The 23,826-nt window shown below is 42.3% G+C and overlaps 2 protein-coding genes across 18 annotated transcripts in view; one reads left to right on the top strand and one right to left on the bottom strand.

Moving 5' to 3' along the window:
• Nucleotides 1–23,826, top strand: part of SEC14L1 (SEC14 like lipid binding 1) — a 140,683-nt gene that overhangs the window by 56,879 nt on the left and 59,978 nt on the right. The window lies entirely within an intron of this gene.
• LOC140897978 (myb/SANT-like DNA-binding domain-containing protein 7) lies at nt 9,774–11,508 on the bottom strand. Its single transcript, XM_073311338.1, has 2 exons — nt 10,956–11,508; nt 9,774–10,368 (listed from the first exon to the last, which is right to left on the bottom strand). Exons 1-2 carry the CDS (start codon nt 11,506–11,508, stop codon nt 10,283–10,285), a joined length of 639 nt encoding a protein of 212 aa, XP_073167439.1. The 3' UTR covers nt 9,774–10,282.

Consider the following 23,826-nt stretch of genomic DNA (forward strand, 5'->3'; position numbering starts at 1 on the left):
ATGCTGAATTCATGAAATTACATATTTCTGTTTCATGGTCTGCATACTACAGACATTGACATAATGAACAGAATTTAATATTAACTGTTTCTTTTGAACTTGTTTGTTCTTTCAGTGTGACTAAATTGGTCTCCTCTTTCTCTGTCTGCACTTCCACAGCGTGGGTGGGCATGGTGAAGAAAAAACTGTTTTTATTTATGTAATCTTTATGGTTTATTTATGTAATCTCTATGGTTCAACCAAGGGCTGAAGAAATGTTGACAGTTTCACTTTTGAATCAATTAAGCTTTGCAGTAGGCATATTTCCTGTTTGTACATGAGGAGGGTGACAAATTTTGGCAACATAATAGTTGCTACACATGATCAGATCGTTAGTCTACTGGCATACCTTTGGCAGCAGCTGGAACCTGATAAATATTCAATAATATGCCTAGTCATCTGTGTAGTGCAATACATATTTGGAGAGGGATGGGTTAGGATTCCTTCCCAGATTCTCATGGGCATTCTACTGCCACATGAGATTTGAATCCCATTGTGACACTTAACGTGTATATTCAGCTGAAGTAGCTGAATTCTACCTGGAGCTTCTGGCAGCAGTTAAAGGGGCTAATGGTCAGTTTCCTAGTCCTCTTTAAACTCTAGCATACTGTTTGTCTTGGATATCTCCTTTGACAATAAATTCTGTAGGTTGACTATACTATTTATAATATAAAATTATTTGTATTACAACAGCACTTAGAAGCCTGTGTGCCTCTGGGCTAAATTCAGACCTAATGTGGAAAGCAAAGGAGTACTTGTGGCACCTTAGAGACTAACCAATTTATTTGAGCATGAGCTTTCGTGAGCTACAGCTCACTTCATCGGATGCCCTTTTCTTTTTGCGAATACAGACTAACACGGCTGTTACTCTGAGACCTAATGTGAGTGCAGTTCATTTTACTACTTTGTACTCTTCTCTTATTGGCCCTCTTCTGGGGGAAGGGAATGTAGACAGAGCAGGAGATTGTTATTCTGTTTTCAACTCTGCTACTGATTCTGATGCCTAATGTAAGTCTCTTAACCTCTCTGAGCCAAACCATGTTAAATAGTTTTAATATTTACCTAAAAAGGAACACATTGAGATCTACTCTGTAGCTGTCTTAATAAGTAGGCAAAAACAAATTAACAAACGATTAAACTTTTCACATACAGTCCCAATAAGTAATACAAAAGTTAATATATTCCAAAATAGACGTGGGACAGATAAGTGTATTTTAAGAATCTTCCTTTCTGAAAGTGTGCCTCTAATCATAGCAGATCAAACAGATTTGCTAGAAAATCCAAATTTAGAACTACTTAAAATTTTAAGTTAGCAGCAGTAGATCAGCAAAGAGTATTTGACACTTCCAAAAATAGATCCCCAATGGACACACAGTAGGATAATGGCTGAATTGTAAAATAAAGTTTCATGACTATACAGGTTCAAGTCACAGAACACTCAACCGATGTTGCTTACAGCTCAGTTTAATGAAAAGGATGAGATAAATATCAAAGCTAACCTTGTAAACAAATAATTATTTTATTATAATGACAGTGCCACAGTGTGAATTTCTTAGCAAGATGAATGTCAGCAATGCACAACACATTGCTATATTACATAAAAGTTTTATGCATTGCTTACAAGACTGCAGATAACTTGAAAGGGCTCCAGAACTGCTCAGATTTATTTTTCAGTAGTTATGTATTCCCTAAGTGTCCTACCCTCCAAACCTTTTAATGCCTTCACTGGCCTACGCCAGCTGTCTCGCAACATCTTTTTGGGGATTAGACTCTGAAACCTCTTTTTTAACTTTGTGCTAAAGCAATTACATCCTCCACCCTTAAGGTCAGAAGTCAAGTTTCCTGCCCTAAGCAACTAGTAGAGCTTGTCCACTAATTCACTGTAGTCTGGATTCAGGCTCTTTTAAACACAAAAGATAAATGAACAAAACCATATCTGAGTCTAATATTGGTAACACCATGGACTTGAATTTTGCCTCTATGGAATAATAGTTACACTGTTGCTGCAAAGACCATCTTTGAGGCCTCTGTTTAGAATAGTGTCCTCCCTTGTCAGATTTTTCCAGGTTAGTTTCTAACTAGCATATGGGGCCATTCCTTCCGTTCTAATCAATCCCATTTGGAGAGTTTTATGCTTTCCCTACTAGCCCTGAAGGAAGAATTGTTAACTTATTCCACATCTAACACAACATCCTGTGGCTGTTATCTCTCAGTACCCCCACATTTAATCTCCAACAGGAGGTTGAATTCATGGGGAAGAAAAGATGGTATACTCTCCAAACTTGTGCCTACAAAATAAGCTCTGCCTATATGAGTCTCCAGAATGAGATGCCACACTCAAAAAATTCTGTAGATGTTCAAGATATGACTGTGTGTACTCCACTTGGCTCTTGCTTGATGGAACTTGATTATGCCCATGGGCTCACGTAGGTTCCTCAGGCTTCTTGATTTTTCGGGAGGAGCACAAAGAGTGGCGGTACTCTCCTGAATACCACCCAATTGTGGCACCAAAATGAGATGTCACTCACAATAAACTACAAATCTGTGATCTTCCCTCTTTTTTCATACATGTGGAATAAAATAGCTAATGGGGTTGGCATTTAAATTATTGTCACTAAGGCATCTGCATTAACACTTCACTGAGATAAAGGCAGCTGTTCAAGCATCCCAAAGATACTGCTTCAGCTCTCTGCAGGCTGTCTTAGTAAACATGTTTGCATCACTTACAGTCAGCTCACGTTTTTGAGGGGTTTTTTTTGTTTTTTTTTTTGTTTTACAAATGTGACAGCTAGAGACTTATCTTTCTCTTAAATGAAAGCTGAGACTCTGATGAACAAGAGAGCAATTTGAGAGGTGTTATGTTACAGCAGCTCGGTCTAAGTTCTGTCCCCAACACATGTGCACGCATGCTTGATGTACTCTGAACCCAGGAACACAAGAACAGAGTACCTACGTACAACACAAGTATCACAATATTGTCATTTGTTATGTGGATCTAACAGTTTGTGAAAGTGGCAAGTCAAGTCTTCTGTCTGGTGGGTGCTATTGTACAGACAGACATTGTTTGAACCACATTCTTACAGAGCATGGTCCTTGTTTCCACTCAGAGTATGTCTGAAGCATGCAGGTGTGTTCCTAAGGTCCCTACAGTGACTGCCTTTTTTTTTTTTTTTTTTGTCTGAAAGTCAATATTCAGTAAAGATGGAACATTCATGGACTTGGAGGCTGAAGACTCCTATCCACCAAGCAAGTATTATACAGGCAGCAGCTGTTCAGATTTACTTAATCACAAATGTCTCATCTGTTTTGGAGAAACCACTGTCTTTCAACTGAAGTAATATTGAAACATGCCTGTGGTTGTTAAAGATCCCTTTTCTCTCTTTAAGAGATGGGGTGCTGACCTGATATTCTGGTCAAATTCCATATCACATAATTATGTTTTGCCTACTTGTATTCACCCTAATGTTATATTGGATAAAATGGTATTTGCTTCCCATCTAAAACTATTATATGTTATAGCTATAAACTGTCAAAAAGTTGCTGTTTTTTCACCACAAAGATAGTTGCATCTTCAATAGTAAATGAAGTGATCCCTATGTGTTTAAGGGCTTTTTTTAATACAGGGAAATTGAGCAGCATACTACATCAGAATAATTATACCGCTATGTCTATACTGGCATAACTTCCCCATCTGGACACACTATTCTGGAATAAAAGTGGGTTTTATTCCAGAATCGTATCCACATGAGGGAATTACACTGGCATAGTTATACCGGTGTATAATTTAGCTATAGCTATTGCCAGTCAATTTTCCTGTGTAGATAAGCCCTAAGTTTGTTACAGCACATTGGAATCCTTGATATTTCAAGTTGAAAGGTGCTCCATAAATGTAGCTTGTTGAGAGGATACTTCACTTGATACCCTTTTAGTCCTTGGCTTGTCTGCCGAGAGTGGCAACTGAACTGTTGACACCTGGATTGGCTCAGATTCATCTCACGCACATTTAAACTAAACTTTTGAAGAGGGGACATAAATTGTCCCCCCCCCCCCTTCAGTAAGACTAATTTATTAAATATGGTACTGACTATATTAGAGGTTAGGCTTAATGTTGTTTAACATTTTGATTGCAGCAGAAGATATGATCTAAATTTTTATGAAAGAAAGAAAGTGGGATTGGTATACTCAGTTTATTCTGGTTAAAGTTCATTTTGCATGGGTTTTTCAGTAAACCATTTGCCTGTGGAATGTACACATAGAAGTGGTGTGTCTCTCTTGCAAGACACCATATTTGGGGCATAATATCTTGACTTAATATTGTGGCTCTTATTATCACAGGGTCATGCTGTGTGCCTGGATTGGGGGAACCCCTGCTGCTTTCAGAGGGGGGGTTCTGCTTGTGGATCAAAGAAGTGTATGGTCCAAAGGCCATAAAGTTACTAGAGATATAAGATGCCATTTCCCTTTCCTTCTCTCCAAAATATGACCTAAAATCTGAACATGTGAGTGTCCTCAAACTTTTAAAAATAGTTTCCAATAACTTCACCACTATCGGACTCCTCAACATTCTGGCTAGGACTTTATTAATATATGGTAGTGTCTTTTAAAAAGTCTTATTTTGGAAACATTTCTGCTGAGCTCATGAAAAACCATTTCATTGAAAGTTTATATAGGTTTCCTGTTGCCTTCATGATGGTGAGTGACAAAGGTGCTATTTCAGTGCAGGTGGATGGAAATCCCATAGGAATGTAAACGTAATTTTAATTAAATTTACAAAAGAAATTTATAGCTTCATCATAATGCTAAAGCTTAAGAGAGATAGTGTGAGTCTGTTGTACTGGTTCTCTTGTGGTGATACTCTTCTTTCCCCCCACCCCCATACAGAATTGCACAACTGTTTAAATGCAATATGGAGTTTTTTAGTCTTCATCTAGAATTTTCCACTCCTGGAGGTTACATACTTCATTTGATAGACAAGTGGTCTAATCTGGTGTAGAGACTGTGTTCCTAGGGTGCTTTAATAAAATAAAAAAAAAAAAAAAAAAAGCACAGGGAAGTGTAGGCACTACTATATCGGTTAATCTTGATATTTACTTTTGACAGTCTATTTTTATGATTTTCATATTCCAGATGGTTCTTTGTTTACATAATAAAATATGGTATTTGAATGCATTACACCTGAAGGGTTCAAAGCTAGCTTAAAAGAATTAGGTTGTATGATAACTATTAGTAGAGCTGTTACGTCCGTTAGTCTGTAAGGTGCCACAGGACTCGTTGCCGCTGTTATTAGTAGAGCTGTTATTTCAAATGCCTAATTCTGCATTTGATCTGTTTTTGTGACATATTTAGAACCAAATGTAATCTACACTGTAACCCTGGGAACTGCTATAATTCTGAACCAGGGAAAGGAACAGAATTGCCAGTACTCTAAATGAATGCAATAGTCTTTCTTATATAAAAAGAGAGTGCTTCACAGCAATGTTAAGTGCAAGTGAAACCTGCAGTTATTGTCTAAACTGAAGAATGGTAAAATACATAATATAAGCAGAACTTTTACTGGCACCAAAAGGAATTGTATCCCAATTATAATCCTGTTCCGGTAGTGGTACTGTCCTTGCAGGCTGTATTTTAAAGAGGTAATTGGTATTATCCCATTAGTTGGCTGCACAGATGAACCAGTTATTTATTGCCATGAATTTTGGAACTTAACATTTAAACCAATCCTTTCACATTGACAGAAGGTTTGGAAGGAATTAAATGGATATGTGGTATTCTGAGATGTATCCCGATATCACTATGTTCAGTTAGTTCAATGATTGCCGTAGAAATATCTATAAATAAAATACCAACAGAGTTTTTATTGATGCCTTCTTTAATGGGGTAAGCTGAGTTTGTTCAGTGTAGCAATGAATGTACAGTCTCTATTCTAAAAAGTTACTTTGATTTTCCTGTTTATTTACAGGTTTCAGAGTAACAGCCGTGTTAATCTGTCTTTGCAAAAAGAAAAGGAGTACTTGTGGCACCTTAGAGACTAACCAATTTATTTGAGCATGAGCTTTCGTGAGCTACAGCTCACTTCATCGGATGCATACCGTGGAAACTGCAGTAGACATTATATACACACAGGGTATGTCTACACTACGAAATTAGGTCGAATTTATAGAAGTCGGTTTTTTAGAAATCGGTTTTATATATTCGAGTGTGTGTGTCCCCACAGAAAATGCTCTAAGTGCATTAAGTGCATTAACTCGGCGGAGCGCTTCCACAGTACCGAGGCAAGCGTCGACTTCCGGAGCGTTGCACTGTGGGTAGCTATCCCACAGTTGCCGCAGTCTCCGCTGCCCATTGGAATTCTGGGTTGAGATCCCAATGCCTGATGGTGCTAAAACATTGTTGCGGATGGTTCTGGGTACATATCGTCAGGCCCCCGTTCCCTCCCTCCCCCCGTGAAAGCAAGGGCAGACAATCATTTCGCGCCTTTTTTCCTGAGTTACCTGTGCAGACGCCATACCACGGCAAGCATGGAGCCCGCTCAGGTAACCGTCACCCTATGTCTCCTGGGTGCTGGCAGACGCGGTACGGCATTGCTACACAGGAGCAGCAACCCCTTGCCTTGTGGCAGCAGACGGTACAGTACGACTGGTAGCCGTCATCGTCATGTCTGAGGTGCTCCTGGTCGCCTCTGTGAGGTCGATCAGGAGCGCCTGGGCAGACATGGGCGCAGGGACTAAATTTGGAGTGACTTGAGCAGGTCATTCTCTTTAGTCCTGCAGTCAGTCCTATTGAACCGTCTTATGGTGAGCGGGCAGGCGATACGGACTGCTAGCAGTCGTACTGTACCATCTTCTGCCGAGCAGCCATGAGATGTGGATGGCATGCAGTCCTTCTGCACCGTCTGCTGCCAGCCAAAGATGTAAAAGATAGATGGAGTGGATCAAAACAAGAAATAGACCAGATTTGCTTCCCCCCCTCCCCTGTCTAGGGGACTCATTCTTCTAGATCACACTGCAGTCACTTACAGAGAAGGTGCAGCGAGGTAAATCTAGCCATGTATCAATCAGAGGCCAGGCTAACCTTCTTGTTCCAATAACGACAATAACTTAGGTGCACCATTTCTTATTGGAACCCTCCGTGAAGTCCTGCCTGAAATACTCCTTGATGTAAAGCCACCCCCTTTGTTGATTTTAGCTCCCTGAAGCCAACCCTGTAAGCGCCCCTCCCAGCATCAGAGCAATGGCAAACAATCGGGCATCTGAGAGTGCTGTCCAGAGCACTCACAATGGAGCACTCTGATGGGGCTAAAACATTGTCGCGGGTGGTTCTGGGTACGTGTCGTCAGGCCCCCGTTCCCTCCCTCCCTCCTTGAAAGCAAGGGCAGACAATCGTTTCGCGCCTTTTTTCATGAGTTACCTGTGCAGACACCATACCATGGCAAGCATGGAGCCAGCTCAGGTAACCGTCACCCTATGTCTCCTGGGTGCTGGCAGACGCGGTACGGCTTTGCTGCACAGTAGCAGCAACCCATTGCCTTCTGGCAGCAGACGGTGCAATACGATTGGTAGTCGTCCTCGTCGTGTCCGAGGTGCTCCTGGCCACGTCGGCTGGGAGCGCCTGGGCAGACATGGCCGCAGGGACTAAATTTGGAGTGACTTGACCAGGTCATTCTCTTTAGTCCTGCAGTCCTATTGAACCGTCTTATGGTGAGCGGGCAGGCGATACGGACTGCTAGCAGTCGTACTGTACCATCTTCTGCCAGGCAGGCAAGAGATGAGGATTGCTAGCAGTCGTATTGTACCATCTTATGCCAAGCAGCCATGAGATGTGGATGGCATGCAGTCCTTCTGCACCGTCTGCTGCCAGCCAAAGATGTAAAAGATAGATGGAGTGGGTCAGAACAAGAAATAGACCAGATTTGTTTTGTACTCATTTTCCTCCTCCCCTGTCTAGATCACACTGCAGTCACTCACAGAGAAGGTGCAGCGAGGTAAATCTAGCCATGTATCAATCAGAGGCCAGGCTAACCTCCTTGTTCCAATAACAACGATAACTTAGGTGCACCATTTCTTATTGGAACCCTCCGTGCAGTCCTGCCTGAAATACTCCTTGATGTACAGGCACACCCTTTGTTGATTTTAGCTCCCTGAAGCCAACCCTGTAAGCCGTGTCGTCAGTCGCCCCTCCCTCCGTCAGAGCAACGGCAGACAATCGTTCCGCGCCTTTTTTCTGTGCGGACGCCATACCAAGGCAAGCATGGAGGCCGCTGAGCTCATTTTGGCAATTAGGAGCACATCAACCCCCACACGCATTATCCAGCAGTATATGCAGCACCAGAACATGGCAACGCGATACCGGGTGAGGAGGCGACGTCAGCGCGGTCACGTGAGTGATCAGGACATGGACACAGATTTCTCTGAAAGCATGGGCCCTGACAATGCATGCATCATGGTGCTAATGGGGCAGGTTCATGCTGTGGAATGCCGATTCTGGGCTCGGGAAACAAGCACAGACTGGTGGGACCGCATAGTGTTGCAGGTCTGGGACGATTCCCAGTGGCTGCGAAACTTTCGCATGCGTAAGGGCACTTTCATGGAACTTTGTGACTTGCTTTCCCCTGCCCTGAAGCGCATGAATACCAGGATGAGAGCAGCCCTCACAGTTGAGAAGCGAGTGGCGATAGCCCTGTGGAAGCTTGCAACGCCAGACAGCTACCGGTCAGTTGGGAATCAATTTGGAGTGGGCAAATCTACTGTGGGGGCTGCTGTGATGCAAGTAGCTCACGCAATCAAAGATCTGCTGATATCAAGGGTAGTGACCCTGGGAAATGTGCAGGTCATAGTGGATGGCTTTGCTGCAATGGGATTCCCTAACTGTGGTGGGGCTATAGACGGAACCCATATCCCTATCTTGGCACCGGAGCACCAAGCCGCCGAGTACATAAACCGCAAGGGGTACTTTTCGATAGTGCTGCAAGCTCTGGTGGATCACAAGGGACGTTTCACCAACATCAACGTGGGATGGCCGGGAAAGGTGCATGATGCTCGCATCTTCAGGAACTCTGGTCTGTTTCAAAAGCTGCAGGAAGGGACTTTATTCTCAGACCAGAAAATAACTGTTGGGGATGTTGAAATGCCTATATGTATCCTTGGGGACCCAGCCTACCCCTTAATGCCATGGCTCATGAAGCCGTACACAGGCAGCCTGGACAGTAGTCAGGAGCTGTTCAACTACAGGCTGAGCAAGTGCAGAATGGTGGTAGAATGTGCATTTGGACGTTTAAAGGCGCGCTGGCGCAGTTTACTGACTCGCTTAGACCTCAGCGAAACCAATATTCCCACTGTTATTACTGCTTGCTGTGTGCTCCACAATATCTGTGAGAGTAAGGGGGAGACGTTTATGGCGGGGTGGGAGGTTGAGGCAAATCGCCTGGCTGCTGGTTACGCGCAGCCAGACACCAGGGCGGTTAGAAGAGCACAGGAGGGTGCGGTACGCATCAGAGAAGCTTTGAAAACCAGTTTCATGACTGGCCAGGCTACGGTGTGAAAGTTCTGTTTGTTTCTCCTTGATGAAACCCCCCGCCCCTTGGTTCACTCTACTTCCCTGTAAGCTAACCACCCGCCCCTCCTCCCTTTAATCACCGCTTGCAGAGGCAATGAAGTCATTGCTGCTTCACAGTCATGCATTCGTTATTCATTCATCACACAAATAGGGAGATGACTACCAAGGTATCCCAGGAGGGGTGGTGGAGGAGGGAAGGAAAATGCCACACAGCACTTTAAAAGTTTACAACTTTAAAATTTATTGAATGACAGCCTTCTTTTTTTTTGGGCAATCCTCTGTGGTGGAGTGGCTGGTTGGCCGGAGGCCCCCCCACCGCATTCTTGGGCGTCTGGGTGTGGAGGCTATGGAACTTGGGGAGGAGGGCGGTTGGTTACAGAGGGGCAGCAGTGGCAGTTTGTGCTCCAGCTGCCTTTGCTACAGCTCAACCATACACTGGAGCATTCTGGTTTGGTCCTGCAGCAGCCTCAGCATTGAATCCTGCCTCCTCTCATCACGCTGCCGCCACATTTGAGCTTCAGCCCTCTCTTCAGCCCGCCACTTACTCTCTTCAGCCCGCCACTTACTCTCTTCAGCCCTCCACCTCTCCTCCCGGTCATTTTGTGCTTTCCTGCACTCTGACATTATTTGCCTCCACGCATTCGTCTGTGCTCTGTCAGTGTGGGAGGACAGCATGAGCTCGGAGAACATTTCATCGCGAGTGCGTTTTTTTTTTCTTTCTAAGCTTCACTAGCCTCTGGGAAGGAGAAGATCCTGTGATCATTGAAACACATGCAGCTGGTGGAGAAAAAAAAAGGGACAGCGGTATTTAAAAAGACACATTTTATAAAACAGTCGCTACACTCTTTCAGGGTAAACCTTGCTGTTAACATTACATACATAGCACATGTGCTTTCGTTACAAGGTCACATTTTGCCTCCTCCCACCGCGTGACTACCCCCTCAACCTTCCCCCCTCCCTGTGGCTAACAGCGGGGAACATTTCTGTTCAGCCACAGGCAAACAGCCCAGCAGGAACGGGCACCTCTGAGTGTCCCTGAAGAAAAGCACTCTATTTCAACCAGGTGACCATGAATTATATCTCACTCTCCTTAGGATAACACAGAGAGATAAAGAACGGATTTTGGTTGAATGCCAGCAAACATACACTGCAATGCTTTGTTCTACAGTGATTCCTGAGTACGTGTTACTGGCCTGGAGTGGTAAAGTGTCCTACCATGAAGGACGAAATAAGGCTGCCCTCCCCAGAAACCTTTTGCAAAGGCTTTAGGACTACATCTAGGAGAACCGCAAATGCCAGGGCAAAGTAATCCTTTCACATGCTTGCTTTTAAACCATGTATAGCATTTTAAAAGGTACACTCACCAGAGGTCCCTTCTCCGCCTGCTGGGTCCAGGAGGCAGCCTTGGGTGGGTTCGGGGGGTACTGGCTCCAGGTCTAGGGTGAGAAACAGTTCCTGGCTGTCGGGAAAACCGGTTTCTCCGCTTGCTTGCTGTGAGCTATCTACAACCTCCTCATCATCATCATCTTCTTCGTCCCCAAAACCTGCTTCCGTATTGCCTCCATCTCCATTGAAGGAGTCAAACAACACGGCTGGGGTAGTGGTGGCTGAACCCCCTAAAATGGCATGCAGCTCATCATAGAAGCGGCATGTTTGGGGCTCTGACCCAGAGCAGCTGTTCGCCTCTCTGGTTTTCTGGTAGGCTTGCCTCAGCTCCTTCAGTTTCACGCGGCACTGCTTCGGGTCCCTGTTATGGCCTCTGTCCTTCATGCCCTGGGAGATTTTCACAAAGGTTTTGGCATTTCGAAAACTGGAACGGAGTTCTGATAGCACGGATTCCTCTCCCCAAACAGCGATCAGATCCCGTACCTCCCGTTCGGTCCATGCTGGAGCTCTTTTGCGATTCTGGGACTCCATCGTGGTCACCTGTGCTGATGAGCTCTGCATGGTCACCTGCAGCTTGCCACGCTGGCCAAACAGGAAATGAGATTCAAAAGTTTGCTGTTCTTTTCCTGTCTACCTGGCCAGTGCATCTGAGTTGAGAGTGCTGTCCAGAGCGGTCAGAATGGAGCACTCTGGGATAGCTCCCGGAGGCCAATACCATCGAATTGTGTCCACAGTACCCCAAATTCGAGCCGGGAACGTCGATTTAAGCGCTAATCCACTTGTCAGGGGTGGAGTAAGGAAATCGATTTTAAGAGCCCTTTAAGTCGAAATAAAGGGCTTCACTGTGTGGACGGGTGCAGGTTTAAATCGATTTAACGTTGCTAAATTCGACCTAAAGTCCTAGTGTAGACCAGGACACAGGGACCATGAAACAATACCCCCTCCCACCCCACTGCCCTGCTGGTAATAGCTTATCTAAAGTGATCATCAAGTTGGGCCATTTCCAGCACAAATCCAGGTTTTCTCACCCTCCGCGTGTCCCCCCCACACACACACACAAACTGACTCTCCTGCTGGTAATAGCCCATCCAAAGTGACCACTCTCTTCACAATGTGTATGATAATCAAGGTGGGCCATTTCCTGCACAAATCCAGGTTCTCTCATCCCCTCACCCCCCTCCAAAAACCACATACACAAACTCACTCTCCTGGTGGCAGTAGCTCATCCAAAGTGACCACTCTCCAAGTTTAAATCCAAGTTTAACCAGAACGTCGGGGGGGCGGGGTGGGGAAGCAAGGGGAAATAGGCTTCCTTGCGTAATGACTTAGCCACTCCCAGTCTCTATTTAAGCCTAAATTAATAGTATCCAATTTGCAAATGAATTCCAATTCAGCAGTTTCTCGCTGGAGTCTGGATTTGAAGTTTTTTTTGTTGTAAGATAGTGACCTTCATGTCAGTGATTGTGTGACCAACTTGATGATCACTTTTAGATAAGCTATTACCAGCAGGACAGTGGGGTGGGAGGGGGTAATGTTTCATGGTCTCTGTGTGTATATAATGTCTACTGCAGTTTCCACGGTATGCATCCGATGAAGTGAGCTGTAGCTCACGAAAGCTCATGCTCAAATAAATTGGTTAGTCTCTAAGGTGCCACAAGTCCTCCTTTTCTGTTTATTTACATGTCCTACAATATTGCTTTACTGTTTGTTTGCATGTATATGAAAATATTTTTAAATGGAATGATAATCCAAAAGTAAATGTTAAATCGGATTTAGAGAGCTTTATGAGATCTCAGGTGGTGTGGGTGGTGAGCCTGCACCATACCTGGCATTCCTTCCTGCTCTCCCACTACCCCCTCCCCCCCGCATTCCTTCCTGCTCTCCCACTGCACACAGCAGTAGTGAGGCAACACTATGGAAACTCTGTGATAAGTTTGTAAGAATATCATCACTCCCAAACAAGTTAAAGCTATTTAATGTAATATCATTCACATGATCTGTAGAAAGCATTGAACCTGTGGTAACATACACTAGGCTATTCTGTATTGTTACTAGGTGATGCTTTCACTGCTTCCAGACACGGTGGTTACATTTTTCAGCTCTCAGGAACAGAGTGCTTTTCTAATGAGTCTCTAAGATGGCTGCAATTCAAGCAGCAAGCTACTTAGCACATTACAAAGCCAGATATCCAGTCTTTTACAGCAAATAAGTATTGTCTGTTCTGGTTTAAAATTTGTAGGGTTACTTCATCAGATCTAAGTAGGGCCTTTGGAAATCTATAGGAAACTACCAAATTCTGCAGAACTTTAACTCCATATCAGCAGCAATATTCCCTCTAATTTTTGACAGGTCGTGTGCGCAAAAAATTTCTTCTGTGCAAATTTTTGTGTGTGCGGTGTTTTGCCATGCGCGCTGGGTTTAGGACCTGTGTGCACGCGCACATCTTAGAGGGAACAGTGATCAGCAGTACAAACCCAACAGGTAAAGCAACACTGAATTTAAAATAAGCATGGCATTATTTTCTCCATTTCGGCAAGCTTTGGGGCAGGAGCGATAAATGGGTTCTCTCTGTGGGGAAATTATACCAGAAAAAATGTGTCCACACAAAAGATTATACATAGTTTACACTGGCATAACTATTGGTTTAAATTCAAATATTTAAATAAATTTAAATCTTGGTGTAAGTGTGGGGGTTATTTTGGTTTTTTAGCTTTTCAATTTAACCTCCTTCCAAAGGGACGTAAACTAAATAGAAAAGTTCCACTTACACTGGAATAAGGTTGTCAACACATGGGCTCATACCGGGGTGTACATATAACTAGTAAAACTTTCCCAAGTAGACAAAGCCCTAAGCAATTGAGCAGCTGTCATAAACTAGAATTAATACCATCTCTGGAGGACACTGCAGGAGGGAGGATTTTCTTCTCTAGTTGTGGCTCGAGGCTGATAGTTAAGGCCAATATCATAATCTTCCCTTCCACCCCCTTAAAATATTTTGTAAGTGGAAAACAGGTGCAGATGGTTGCTTGAGCATCTGGGATTACATTTTTAATAATTCTCACTCCTGCACGTGAATTAGCATTTTATCAGAGTGACTGAAAGGATTCTGTTCACAATTATGTGCTTCCTGGGTGCTCATCTCTTAAGTTGAGATGCAGCCATGTTGAAATGCAAATATGCACTGTCTGCATAAAAATTAAAAAGATCATGAAGCAAACTTTGCCATACATTGACTTTTATAATTATACAAAATTTCCATTGGCATTTGTGTGTCTAGAGTCCCTTGTTGAAAGCATTAAATTGCAAATCTCAAATTCTTGAAGTTTAAAGAAGTAGGATGCATTTGGACTGTTTGAACTACTCAGGAATGCTGGCACTGACTTTGGTCCACAAGCAGCACACTTTCTATCTGTTCCTTCTGTTAATATACCTGTCAAAATACATTAATTATACTGTAATCAGCAAGTTGTAGATCAGAAATGTTTTGTATATTTACATGGTAAAACAGATGTTTAGCTTCTAAAATGAGGCAAATAGGATCTCTTGCCTTAGTGCTTTTGTAGCGCCTTTGTCAGGTAGACAAATCTTAAATCTTACCTTGCTTAAATAGTAAGGGCCAAATTCAATGTTGATAAATGCAAAGTAATGCACATTGGAAAATATAATCCCAACTATACTTATAAAATGATAGGGTCTAAATTAACTGTTACCACTCAAGAAAGAGATCTTGGAGTCATTGTGGCTATTCTCTGAAAACATCCACTCAAAATGCAGTGGCAGTCAAAGCGAACAAAATGTTGGGAATCATTAGGAAAGGGATAGATAAGACAGAAAATATATTGCCTCTTTGTAAATCCATCGTACACCCATATCTTGAATACTGCATGCAGATGTGGTTGCCCCATCTCAAAAAATTGGAATTGGAAAAAGGTTCAGCAAAGGGCAACAGAAATTATTAGGGGGTATGGAATGGCTTCCATATGAGGAGCGATTAATAAAACTGGGACTTTTCAGCTTGGAAAAGAAACGACTAAGTGGGGGATGTGATAGAGGTCTATAAATCATGACTGGTGTGGAGAAAGTAAATAAGGAAGTGTTGTTTACTCCTCATACCACAAGAACTAGGGGTTCTCCCCCACAGCCTCAGCTCGTCGTGACACCAGCGCTCTGGGTGGCGGGGCTGCAAGCTCCTGCTGGTCAGCATGGCGGTGTGGCTGGCTTCAGCCAGGCAGCTTGACTGCTAGACATACTGCTCTGAGCAGCATGGTAAGGGGGCAGGGAGCGGGGGGTTTGGATAAGGAGCAGGGAGTCTGGGCGGGGGGGGGGGGAGGGAGGTCAGGAAGCAGGGGGTGGTTGGATGGGGCGGAGGTTTGAGGGGAGGGGGCGGTGAGGGGATGGGGAACGGGGGGGGGTTGGATAGACAGAGTCCCAAGGGGCCTGTCAGGGGGTGGGGGTGTGGATAGGGATTGGGGTGGACAGGCAGAAGGGGGGTTGGAGAGGGAGTGAGGTCCCAGGAGGGGGCGGTCAGGGGACAAGGAGCAGGGAGCGTTGGATGGGTTGGAGGTTCTGAGGGGGGGCAGTCAGAGGGCTGGAAGTGGGAGGTGGTAGGTAGAGGGTGGGGGCCAGGCTGTTTGGGGAGGCACAGCCTTCCCAACCCGGCCCTCCATACAATTTTGGAACCCTGATGTGGCCCTTGGGCCAGAAAGTTTGCCCACCCCTGGTCTGTCCTGTAGTGTGCGGGAAGAGGGTGAATAGAACATGCCCATCCCTCAACCCCTTGTGCAGCAGCAGGCTAAAATTCCTATCTACTGTAGTAATTGAGAGTTCTAGAAGCAGGACAAACTACAATGCCAATAACTGCATTGTGGCACCGAAGGGGTTAGGGTTGGGCTGTGTTGCCTACCAGTTAAGGCATGTGGACAGGTCCCTCCTATGTTGCATTCAGCATCTTGCACTAGCAGGGGATTTATGCTAATCCTTTTAGTTATTTATTTTTTATTTTAAAGGACAAGCAATGTGCATCCCACCATATGCCTGCCCTGAGACATCTCTATGTTTTTAAAATCTAATCCTCTGCCAGTACCTCTCTGCTCTTCACAACCAGCCCAAGTATAACTCCAGTTTGTAAGGGCAGAATTTTGCCATAAGTGTTCAGATGTTGTGGAAAATATGCATTTCCAAGACCTTGGAGTTGGTGACTAGAAGTGAGACACCCTACTGGAGCAAATGTGTAAAAGGGAACACATTTAAAGGGTACATTTTCATGTGTTCCATTTCATATTGTGATTTCAGTCAAGGCATTCACTGTCCATTTCCTCTCCTTGATCCTTAATGGAGGCTTCTTGAAATTTATCTATCTTGTAAATAATTTGAGTTTGTGATGACAGATTTTATGGCTTCCCTTTTTATGTTATTGTTTCAATACAGTTTTGGCTATTGCTTACATCTGATACGTTTGAAAAATCTGTTTCCTACAGGAGTTGAGTCACGCGCCTCTTGGTGATCTTGCTGTGGTTGTCAGCCGCATATCTGTTAGTGACTGTTTTCTGCTGCAAGTGCTGACTCCAAATGGGAGGTGTAATGTAGATATCTGATTTCTGTTCCTACTTATTTTGACCTCATTCAGTCAGAGAAACTTTCTTTGGCAAAAATTTGCAACAACAGAAGGCTTGACGTATCTCTTTTGTAAGCCAAAAATAAGTCCTAAAATTTCTTTCCTGTCTCTAGTAAGAAAATCAGCCAGAAAGGAATCCTAAAATCCAGTTTTTTGTGTAAAATACCAGTGCACCACCACATGACAGTGCCCTGGCACTTTTAAATCTGAGCGGTCATTCCATGACTAAATGGCTGTAAATCAGCCTGCTGTGATGCTTCTTGGGACAGGTTAAAGTCTTCATTTTTTATCTTGGCTACCCAAAGTGTTTCTCATCTGTATTCTCTCCCTCCCCTGAGGGTACAGAATTCTTGGTTCTTAGCCACAGTCAGACAGCATTTGTTCCCCTCAAGGTCATTAAAGTGGATTATTTCATTTAAATAAGAAAGTTCAAGAAGGTGAAAATACAGATGTGAACCGCAATTAAACCTGTTTCTTCTAAGCAACAGCTATAAAGAGCCACACTAATACTGATCAAGAAAGGTTAATTCAAAAGATTAAAGGTTGAGTGGCAAGGTTTCTTACATGGTAGCAGAGATTCAGAGGTGTACCTGTCAAGACATGGCTTTCAAAGAAGATCATTGCTTGTCCTTTCAGAGTCAGTGCTCGCCTCAAACTGTATTCCTTTCTCTAAGAATTAACCAATCCTTATATAGTGGAGACAAACTTTGTTCTTCCCCAAGGTCTGTGCCCTGACTCACCTACTCCTTTCTAATCGCTGTGGACATTTGTTTTAACCAGTCAGTCTGGTATTTTGGTAACCAGGTATTTTGGGATATGTCCTTTCCCTACCACCTCCTTCCTCTCCTTCCTGCATCCTCCCAATAAAGAGCTGGTTATGAATACAGAAATTATACAGTCTTTCAATATTGTAATATGACACCATGGTTCTTCACATAAGTATGGCTGCTGGTTTCAAATACTGCTGTTTTGTCACCAGTAGAGAAAAGAACAAGTGAGTATGAACACGAACATGTGAAGGAGGATAAGGAATTTGCTATTTTGTGTAGGTTAATCTGAAAAAAATAAGCCTGTTTCTTTTTCGATATTTACTGGTATGGTGGGTGCTGAGCGCCTGAAACATCCTGGCCTGTCTGCCATGGGACAGTAATGTTTTTCTCAACTTCATCTCTTAGCCTTATGGTTAGCATTTGAAGGGTGGAAAGGAGAAAGAGGGGAGCAGGGAGGATCAGACTGTGATAGAATGCAATCTGTCAGGTTACCACAGTGCCCTGCTGGGTTGTGAACCCTCAGAGTCCCAGAAAGATGCTAGCACTTCAGATACTTCATGGATTGCATGGGCACAGAGGGTGAGAATACATGACATGATGAATGGTTTTTGTATGTGCACTTGCAAGTGTGGTCATACCTTGCAAGTGCATCTTAAGTTGGCAGTTTTAGGCCCCTCTCCCCTTCTGAGCCCAAAAAAGTCCCTTTTGGTTCAGAGTGAACTTAGAATATGTTGTCTTTTTTATTTCTAAGAAAACAGTCAATTTCCCAGTTTCACTTCCATACTAATATTACAGTAGCGTTCAGAACATACAGCTACCATGGTGATGAGCACAGTGCAAGAACCTTCTCGGACTTTGTCTCAGACTTTCTGTAAGCACAAACACTTGAACACCCGCTGATGAAAGGGCTTGTATAAAATGGATTGTAGGATAGGGGATTGGGAAAATGATATGAGAACAATATAATTTGGGAGCATATCTAATTTTGTATGTGGCTGTGGCTGGGACATTTTCACTTAGCAAATGACAAAGCCTCTCGAGTTTTTAGAGCATTCATTTAATATCCGGTCTGGTTTTGAAAAGCTCTAAACAAAAAACAGGAGTACTTCTGGCACCTTAGAGACTAACAAATTTATTAGAGCATAAGCTTGCGTGGACTACAGCCCACTCCGTCGGCTGCATAGAATGGAACATATAATAAGAACGAGCGCACACACACACACACACTGGAAGTTGCCATACGAACTGTAAGAGGCTACTTAATTAAGATGAGCTATTATCAGCAGGAGAAAAAAACTTTGTTAGTCTCTAAGATGCCACAAGTACTCCTGTTCTTTTTGCGGATACAGACTAACGTGGCTGCTACTCTAAATCTAAATAAAAAGAGAACCTCATCATTGATCCTCTTGAGTTGGAGCCACATGTTTTGTTAGAATTTGTATTTTTAAAAGATAATGTCTCCCAGTTTATCACCTGCCACTGATGCCCTCTTAAATTTCTTTCTTTTAATCATTCCCCTGGATTTGGAAAAATACTGGTGTGTGTTTAAAACTAATCTTGCTTAGAAACATATTTGTTTTTAAGTAGAGTTGAAATACTAGCAAAGATGGAAGTAAAGTTCATGTAGTCCCTTTGACTGTACTCTACTAGTGAATTGGTAAGGGAAGCATTTGGGGAAGAGGAAGCTTAATACTGTATAGTTTTGGTCTAAATGATTCTTGTCACAGAATTTTGTATCTTTCTTGTCATTAACATGCTTTAGGAAAGTTTAAAAGGTTATATAACAAGCCTATTAAATTTCAAGCTCAAGCTGCTTCTCCATATTATGTTTCAGCTACACAGTGCCAGCTCTTAATATGTCCGAGTACACACATGTTCTCCTGAGGCTAGTAGGAAATTGTAAAGTACAGAATCAGTGGGCAACAAAATTCCAGGTGTAAACTTTTGAAGGATGTGTAGGTGTATGTTTTGTCTTTTAGCTAGAAAGCTTTTAGTGTCGGTCCCCATATTGGTTACAAAGTCTTGAGGGATCTCTCTGAGAATATTTCATATGAATACAGAACATAAAGACAATTGTTTATGTAACAAAAAAGTAACTTTGTCATATGGATGATGAATCAGAATGACAAACCCTTCCAGTGGGCTAAATTTAACCCTTAAGTAATAGTGTTTAGTTTTTGCAACAGACCTTCTCTAATGCACCCAATATCATTACTGTAAACACTGAGTTTAAGGAACTGACTAATTGCTGATAAATATAGTATGCAGTAAAGTGAAATTCTGACAAGAAAATGACATGTTTCAGAGTAGCAGCCGTGTTAGTCTGTATTCGCAAAAGGAAAAGGAGTATTAGTGGCACCTTAGAGACTAACCAATTTATTTGAGCATAAGCTTTCGTGAGCTACAGCTCACTTCATCTGCAACAACTAACTTAAAATTTAATTAGAAAAGATTGATTTGCTACTTGATGGGTATAACTTAACTGTGCTCTCTAATGCTGCATTTATTCTGATAAAGAAAACAAAGGCAGTATAATGAAGGAGGTGTGTGTGCCCGCGTGTGTGCATATGCACACAAACCTGTCTCAAAGCACCATGGAACACTGGAAAAATGATACCTAATAGATTTTTAATAAAAAGGCTACAATTCTGACTTATTTTCTCCTGTTCTGCTTTGATGGTACCTTCCTTCTTTGTGGCTTCCAGGTTCCATAATCTTGGTGTCCTGTTTAAACATGACCTATTTTTTGATGATCCTTTTGGTTGGATTTTGGTGTAGTTATACCATCTAGACCAGTGGTTCCCAAACTTTAACAACCTGTGAACCCCTTTCACTAAAATGTCGAGTCTCGTGAACCCCTTCTAAAAATGAATATTTCCAAGGATTTTCTCCTTACCTGAGTATAAATTATAAAAGCAGTGATCTTGGAAATATAAAATTTGTTTTTATGACACACTTATTACACACTATTATTAATTATTTACTATTACAGTATTTTTATTATATTATGAAAACGGCAATACTCTTCCAAGATCTCCCTTTCGTAGCTTGTATCACTTTGAATAAGCTTGTTATAAGACAAGGCTCCTATGTTTCATCAAGAAGTATCAGGTGTGAAACAGCATGAAGGTATTTTAAGAAACCAACTCAGAGTTCCTCATACACAAACATTCAGGTCTGGAGCACTCCAGGTAAACAACGCCCATTACAACAAAGTTTAAATTTGTTCTTCATAATAATTTTAAAAACAATACTAGCTGTCTATTTAATTTTAAAAACAGCAAAAACTATCCACCTCCCTATCCATTTCTTATAAGGAGTCTTGAAGCTTAAATCTCTTCAGTATGATAGATATGTTTGCTTTGATCTGCTTAGCTGTTAGAAGTCCAGGGGCTCCGGGCTGCTGGCCCCATGCTGCCTGGAGTCCCTGGGGACAGCTCTATCCACCATTAGGGAAGTTTTTCCCAAGAACCCCCTGTAACATTTCACAAACCCCAGTTTGGGAACCACTGATCTAGATGCTTCCCAGATTGCAGTTCATCTTCTCCCAATCCGATGCTGATGTCCCTTTACTGGTTTTTGTCTCAGACTGAATTGTGATTATACAAGATTTGCAGGTCTATGTCTCTGGCGGTGGTGTTCGGCCTGGCTTTCAGTGTAGAAGACACAAGCTAAAGATGACATGCAAGTCCTTAACTCTTGCTTTTGTGGTTTTAAATCAGAATAATAAATATTTTGTGCGGTTTGCTAATTAAAACTTTGTTCCTGAGACAAGGCTGTATTGTTAGGCCATGTGTTGCAGGACTACATTGGATATTGAATGTAATTTAAAGGAATAAAAATGACCTGATTGAAAAGCCTAAACAAAAATGACTGAGGACAATCCTCAGTAGTATGTCTGTACATTCCTTACAAAAGAAAGTATCCTTTGTTCTTGTTAATCTGTCTGAAGCCTGTGAGTGTTCTGTTCCTCTAAGCACTCAGCTTGCCAACTCCAGGCGGCTGATTATTTTGTTCCTTTCCATATTGAACAAAGTCAGTTTACTTTTCATTCTCAGTAAAAGCAGAACAAATACTCATCAGCCAATCTCTTTGCTTGCCATTCAGTAAACACTTTAAAGTTTGCTTGCCAAACAGTAAAAACAAAGCAGAAAATACTGTAATTTTCTGGTGTTGAACACACAGTGCAAAAGGGAAGAAAAAATGCGTCTTGAGGGATGAGGTGAGAAATTAATCAACATGATGCAGCAAACAGGACTTTGGAGAGGAGTAGCTGGAAGAAAACAAGATGAATAGAGATAGTAAAACCTTTTATGGCCCAGAAGTAAAAGTGCTTTAAAAATAATTAGTGGAACATAATGATGTGAAATAAACTGAAGAGATGAGAAAGTAGAAAATCATTTTCAGTATAGATTTCTTAAACAAAAATGTGAAAGTATAAAGGGAGCAATACAAAAAGATGGTAAAATGTTTATCAACATGCTCCTTTTGGAAGCTATTTGCTTTTCCTGTCACACTAATGACCAGTTACAAAGAACACTGAGATGTATTGTTTGGCGAGAACAAGGAGATTCACAGCTAACTGTAAAATGTATAGGGTCTTCTGTACGAAGGTGCAACAGGCTCAAGTAGGTACGGGTAAGGACTTGTTATGCCAGGGCAGTGGTTCTCAACCTATTTACCATTGTGAGTCGCATGTATAGCTCTCTGTTATGTGGGCCGCATCCACACAATATATGTACTACTAATATGGCCCTTAGGCTGTCATGTGGGCCACAGCTGTGTGCTGATAGGGCCGCAAGTGTTCCAAGAGTTGAGAACCACTGTGGCATGATGTTGAAAGGATCCATGGTCTATTTCTCCCTTAGCTTGAATTTTCTGTACTGCCTGATGTTTTAGAGTCATAACTCTAACATTCTGTCACTTCTGTTTTATGCATTTCTTTAAGCCCCTAGATTATTTCTAGCCTATGAACTAAAAAAAACATCTGGGCACACAATAAAAGCTTGATAACTAGTGGAGTGTAGTCAGACATAGTGTTATCTTTTTGGTTTTGATGCTATAAAAATTATTTTAAAATACTACATGATCTAATTCATAAAACCTTTTTGTGATGTATGCACACACTGGTTTTTTTTTAATTTTTCTGATTTCTTTTCAACCCTTGCCTCTCCGCTTTATGTATGTATGTATGTATGTTGCAACAGCTGCCCATCTTACCTCTTAGCCCTGTGTTAGAGCAGTTCAGCCTATTAAAATAGTGCGTAAGCACTAAACAAGGTAGTCTGCATCTGCATAGAATTGCTTATAGTTGTTTCTGCTGGTCCTAAGAAGCTTTTAGGTTTTCTTTATCTGTGTTAGTGTTTCATTGTCATGTCTGGTCTTAGAGCAAGAGGGCATTGGTAAATAGGTGGGTCTTGGAAAGAGTTCTGAAGACAGCTAGGCTTTGACTCCAAAAGCAAACAGGAAATGAAAGTCAACAGTCTGAAAATATAGATGTGGGAGGGAGGAAGGAAAACTATCTAAAAATATACTGTTAAAAAATAAATATTGCATAGGGAGTGTGGTCCAAGAAGCTTCATATCAACAACAAAAATGTAAATTGAAAATATCTGTGCAAGTGTTTCCTTGTTTAAAGGGCACCCTTCTTAAACTGTAGGGCGTATTATTTATCTTGTAAAATAAGCTCCTGTCCAGCCCAAATTTACAAGATTAGCATAAGCACATGACCATAATCTCCAAGTTAAATCGGGACTGTTGGTATGTAAATAGTTATGCTGTTATGGAAGGTATTAGGGACAAAATTTTCAAAAGCACCTAAGTGACTTAGGGTAACATTTTTCAGTGGTGTCTATGTTCTTAAACATAATTACAAACTGATAAATGGCACACTGAAATCATTAGAGATATGGCAATCTTTGCACTCAGGGAAAGCTGTTAGTGTAAGGAGTGGGTTTTGAGACCTTTTAACAGATTTAATAATTTGATGATGATGAAGTAAAAAGAAAATGGTACAGAGTTTAAGCATAGAAGTTTCTGGTTATCAGGGAATAAGGTACAGATTCTCAAGGGCTGCGAAATTCGGTTTAGGAACAGGTAGTGTAAGGAATACGTAATCTGCAGTCTCCTCGATTGGGGGTAAAAGATTAACGGGTTAAAGTACAGACATTGAGATATGGGGGTATGTTGTTCATATAATGGCTATGTTCAGGTGTGGAGTATAATGAGTGGATACGATGATGAGGATGGATTTACCCTCATTTGGTGGGATTTAATGTTCAGTGAGTTTATGGTTCTAGTTCATATGGTCCAATGGGGAAAAAGTCTCTCAGTCCCTTTCCCATAGTTGATGCACGATGTCGTACCGGCTTACACCTGCTGGTACTGTCGGTGGCTGGTGATCTGTTCGATGTAGATGTCCCTGGACCATCGGATGGTGTCCGAGACCATTAGGCGCCACATGAG

The sequence above is a fragment of the Lepidochelys kempii genome, chromosome 14 (genome assembly GCF_965140265.1).
Source record: "Lepidochelys kempii isolate rLepKem1 chromosome 14, rLepKem1.hap2, whole genome shotgun sequence".
NCBI classification, from domain to species: Eukaryota; Metazoa; Chordata; order Testudines; family Cheloniidae; genus Lepidochelys; species Lepidochelys kempii.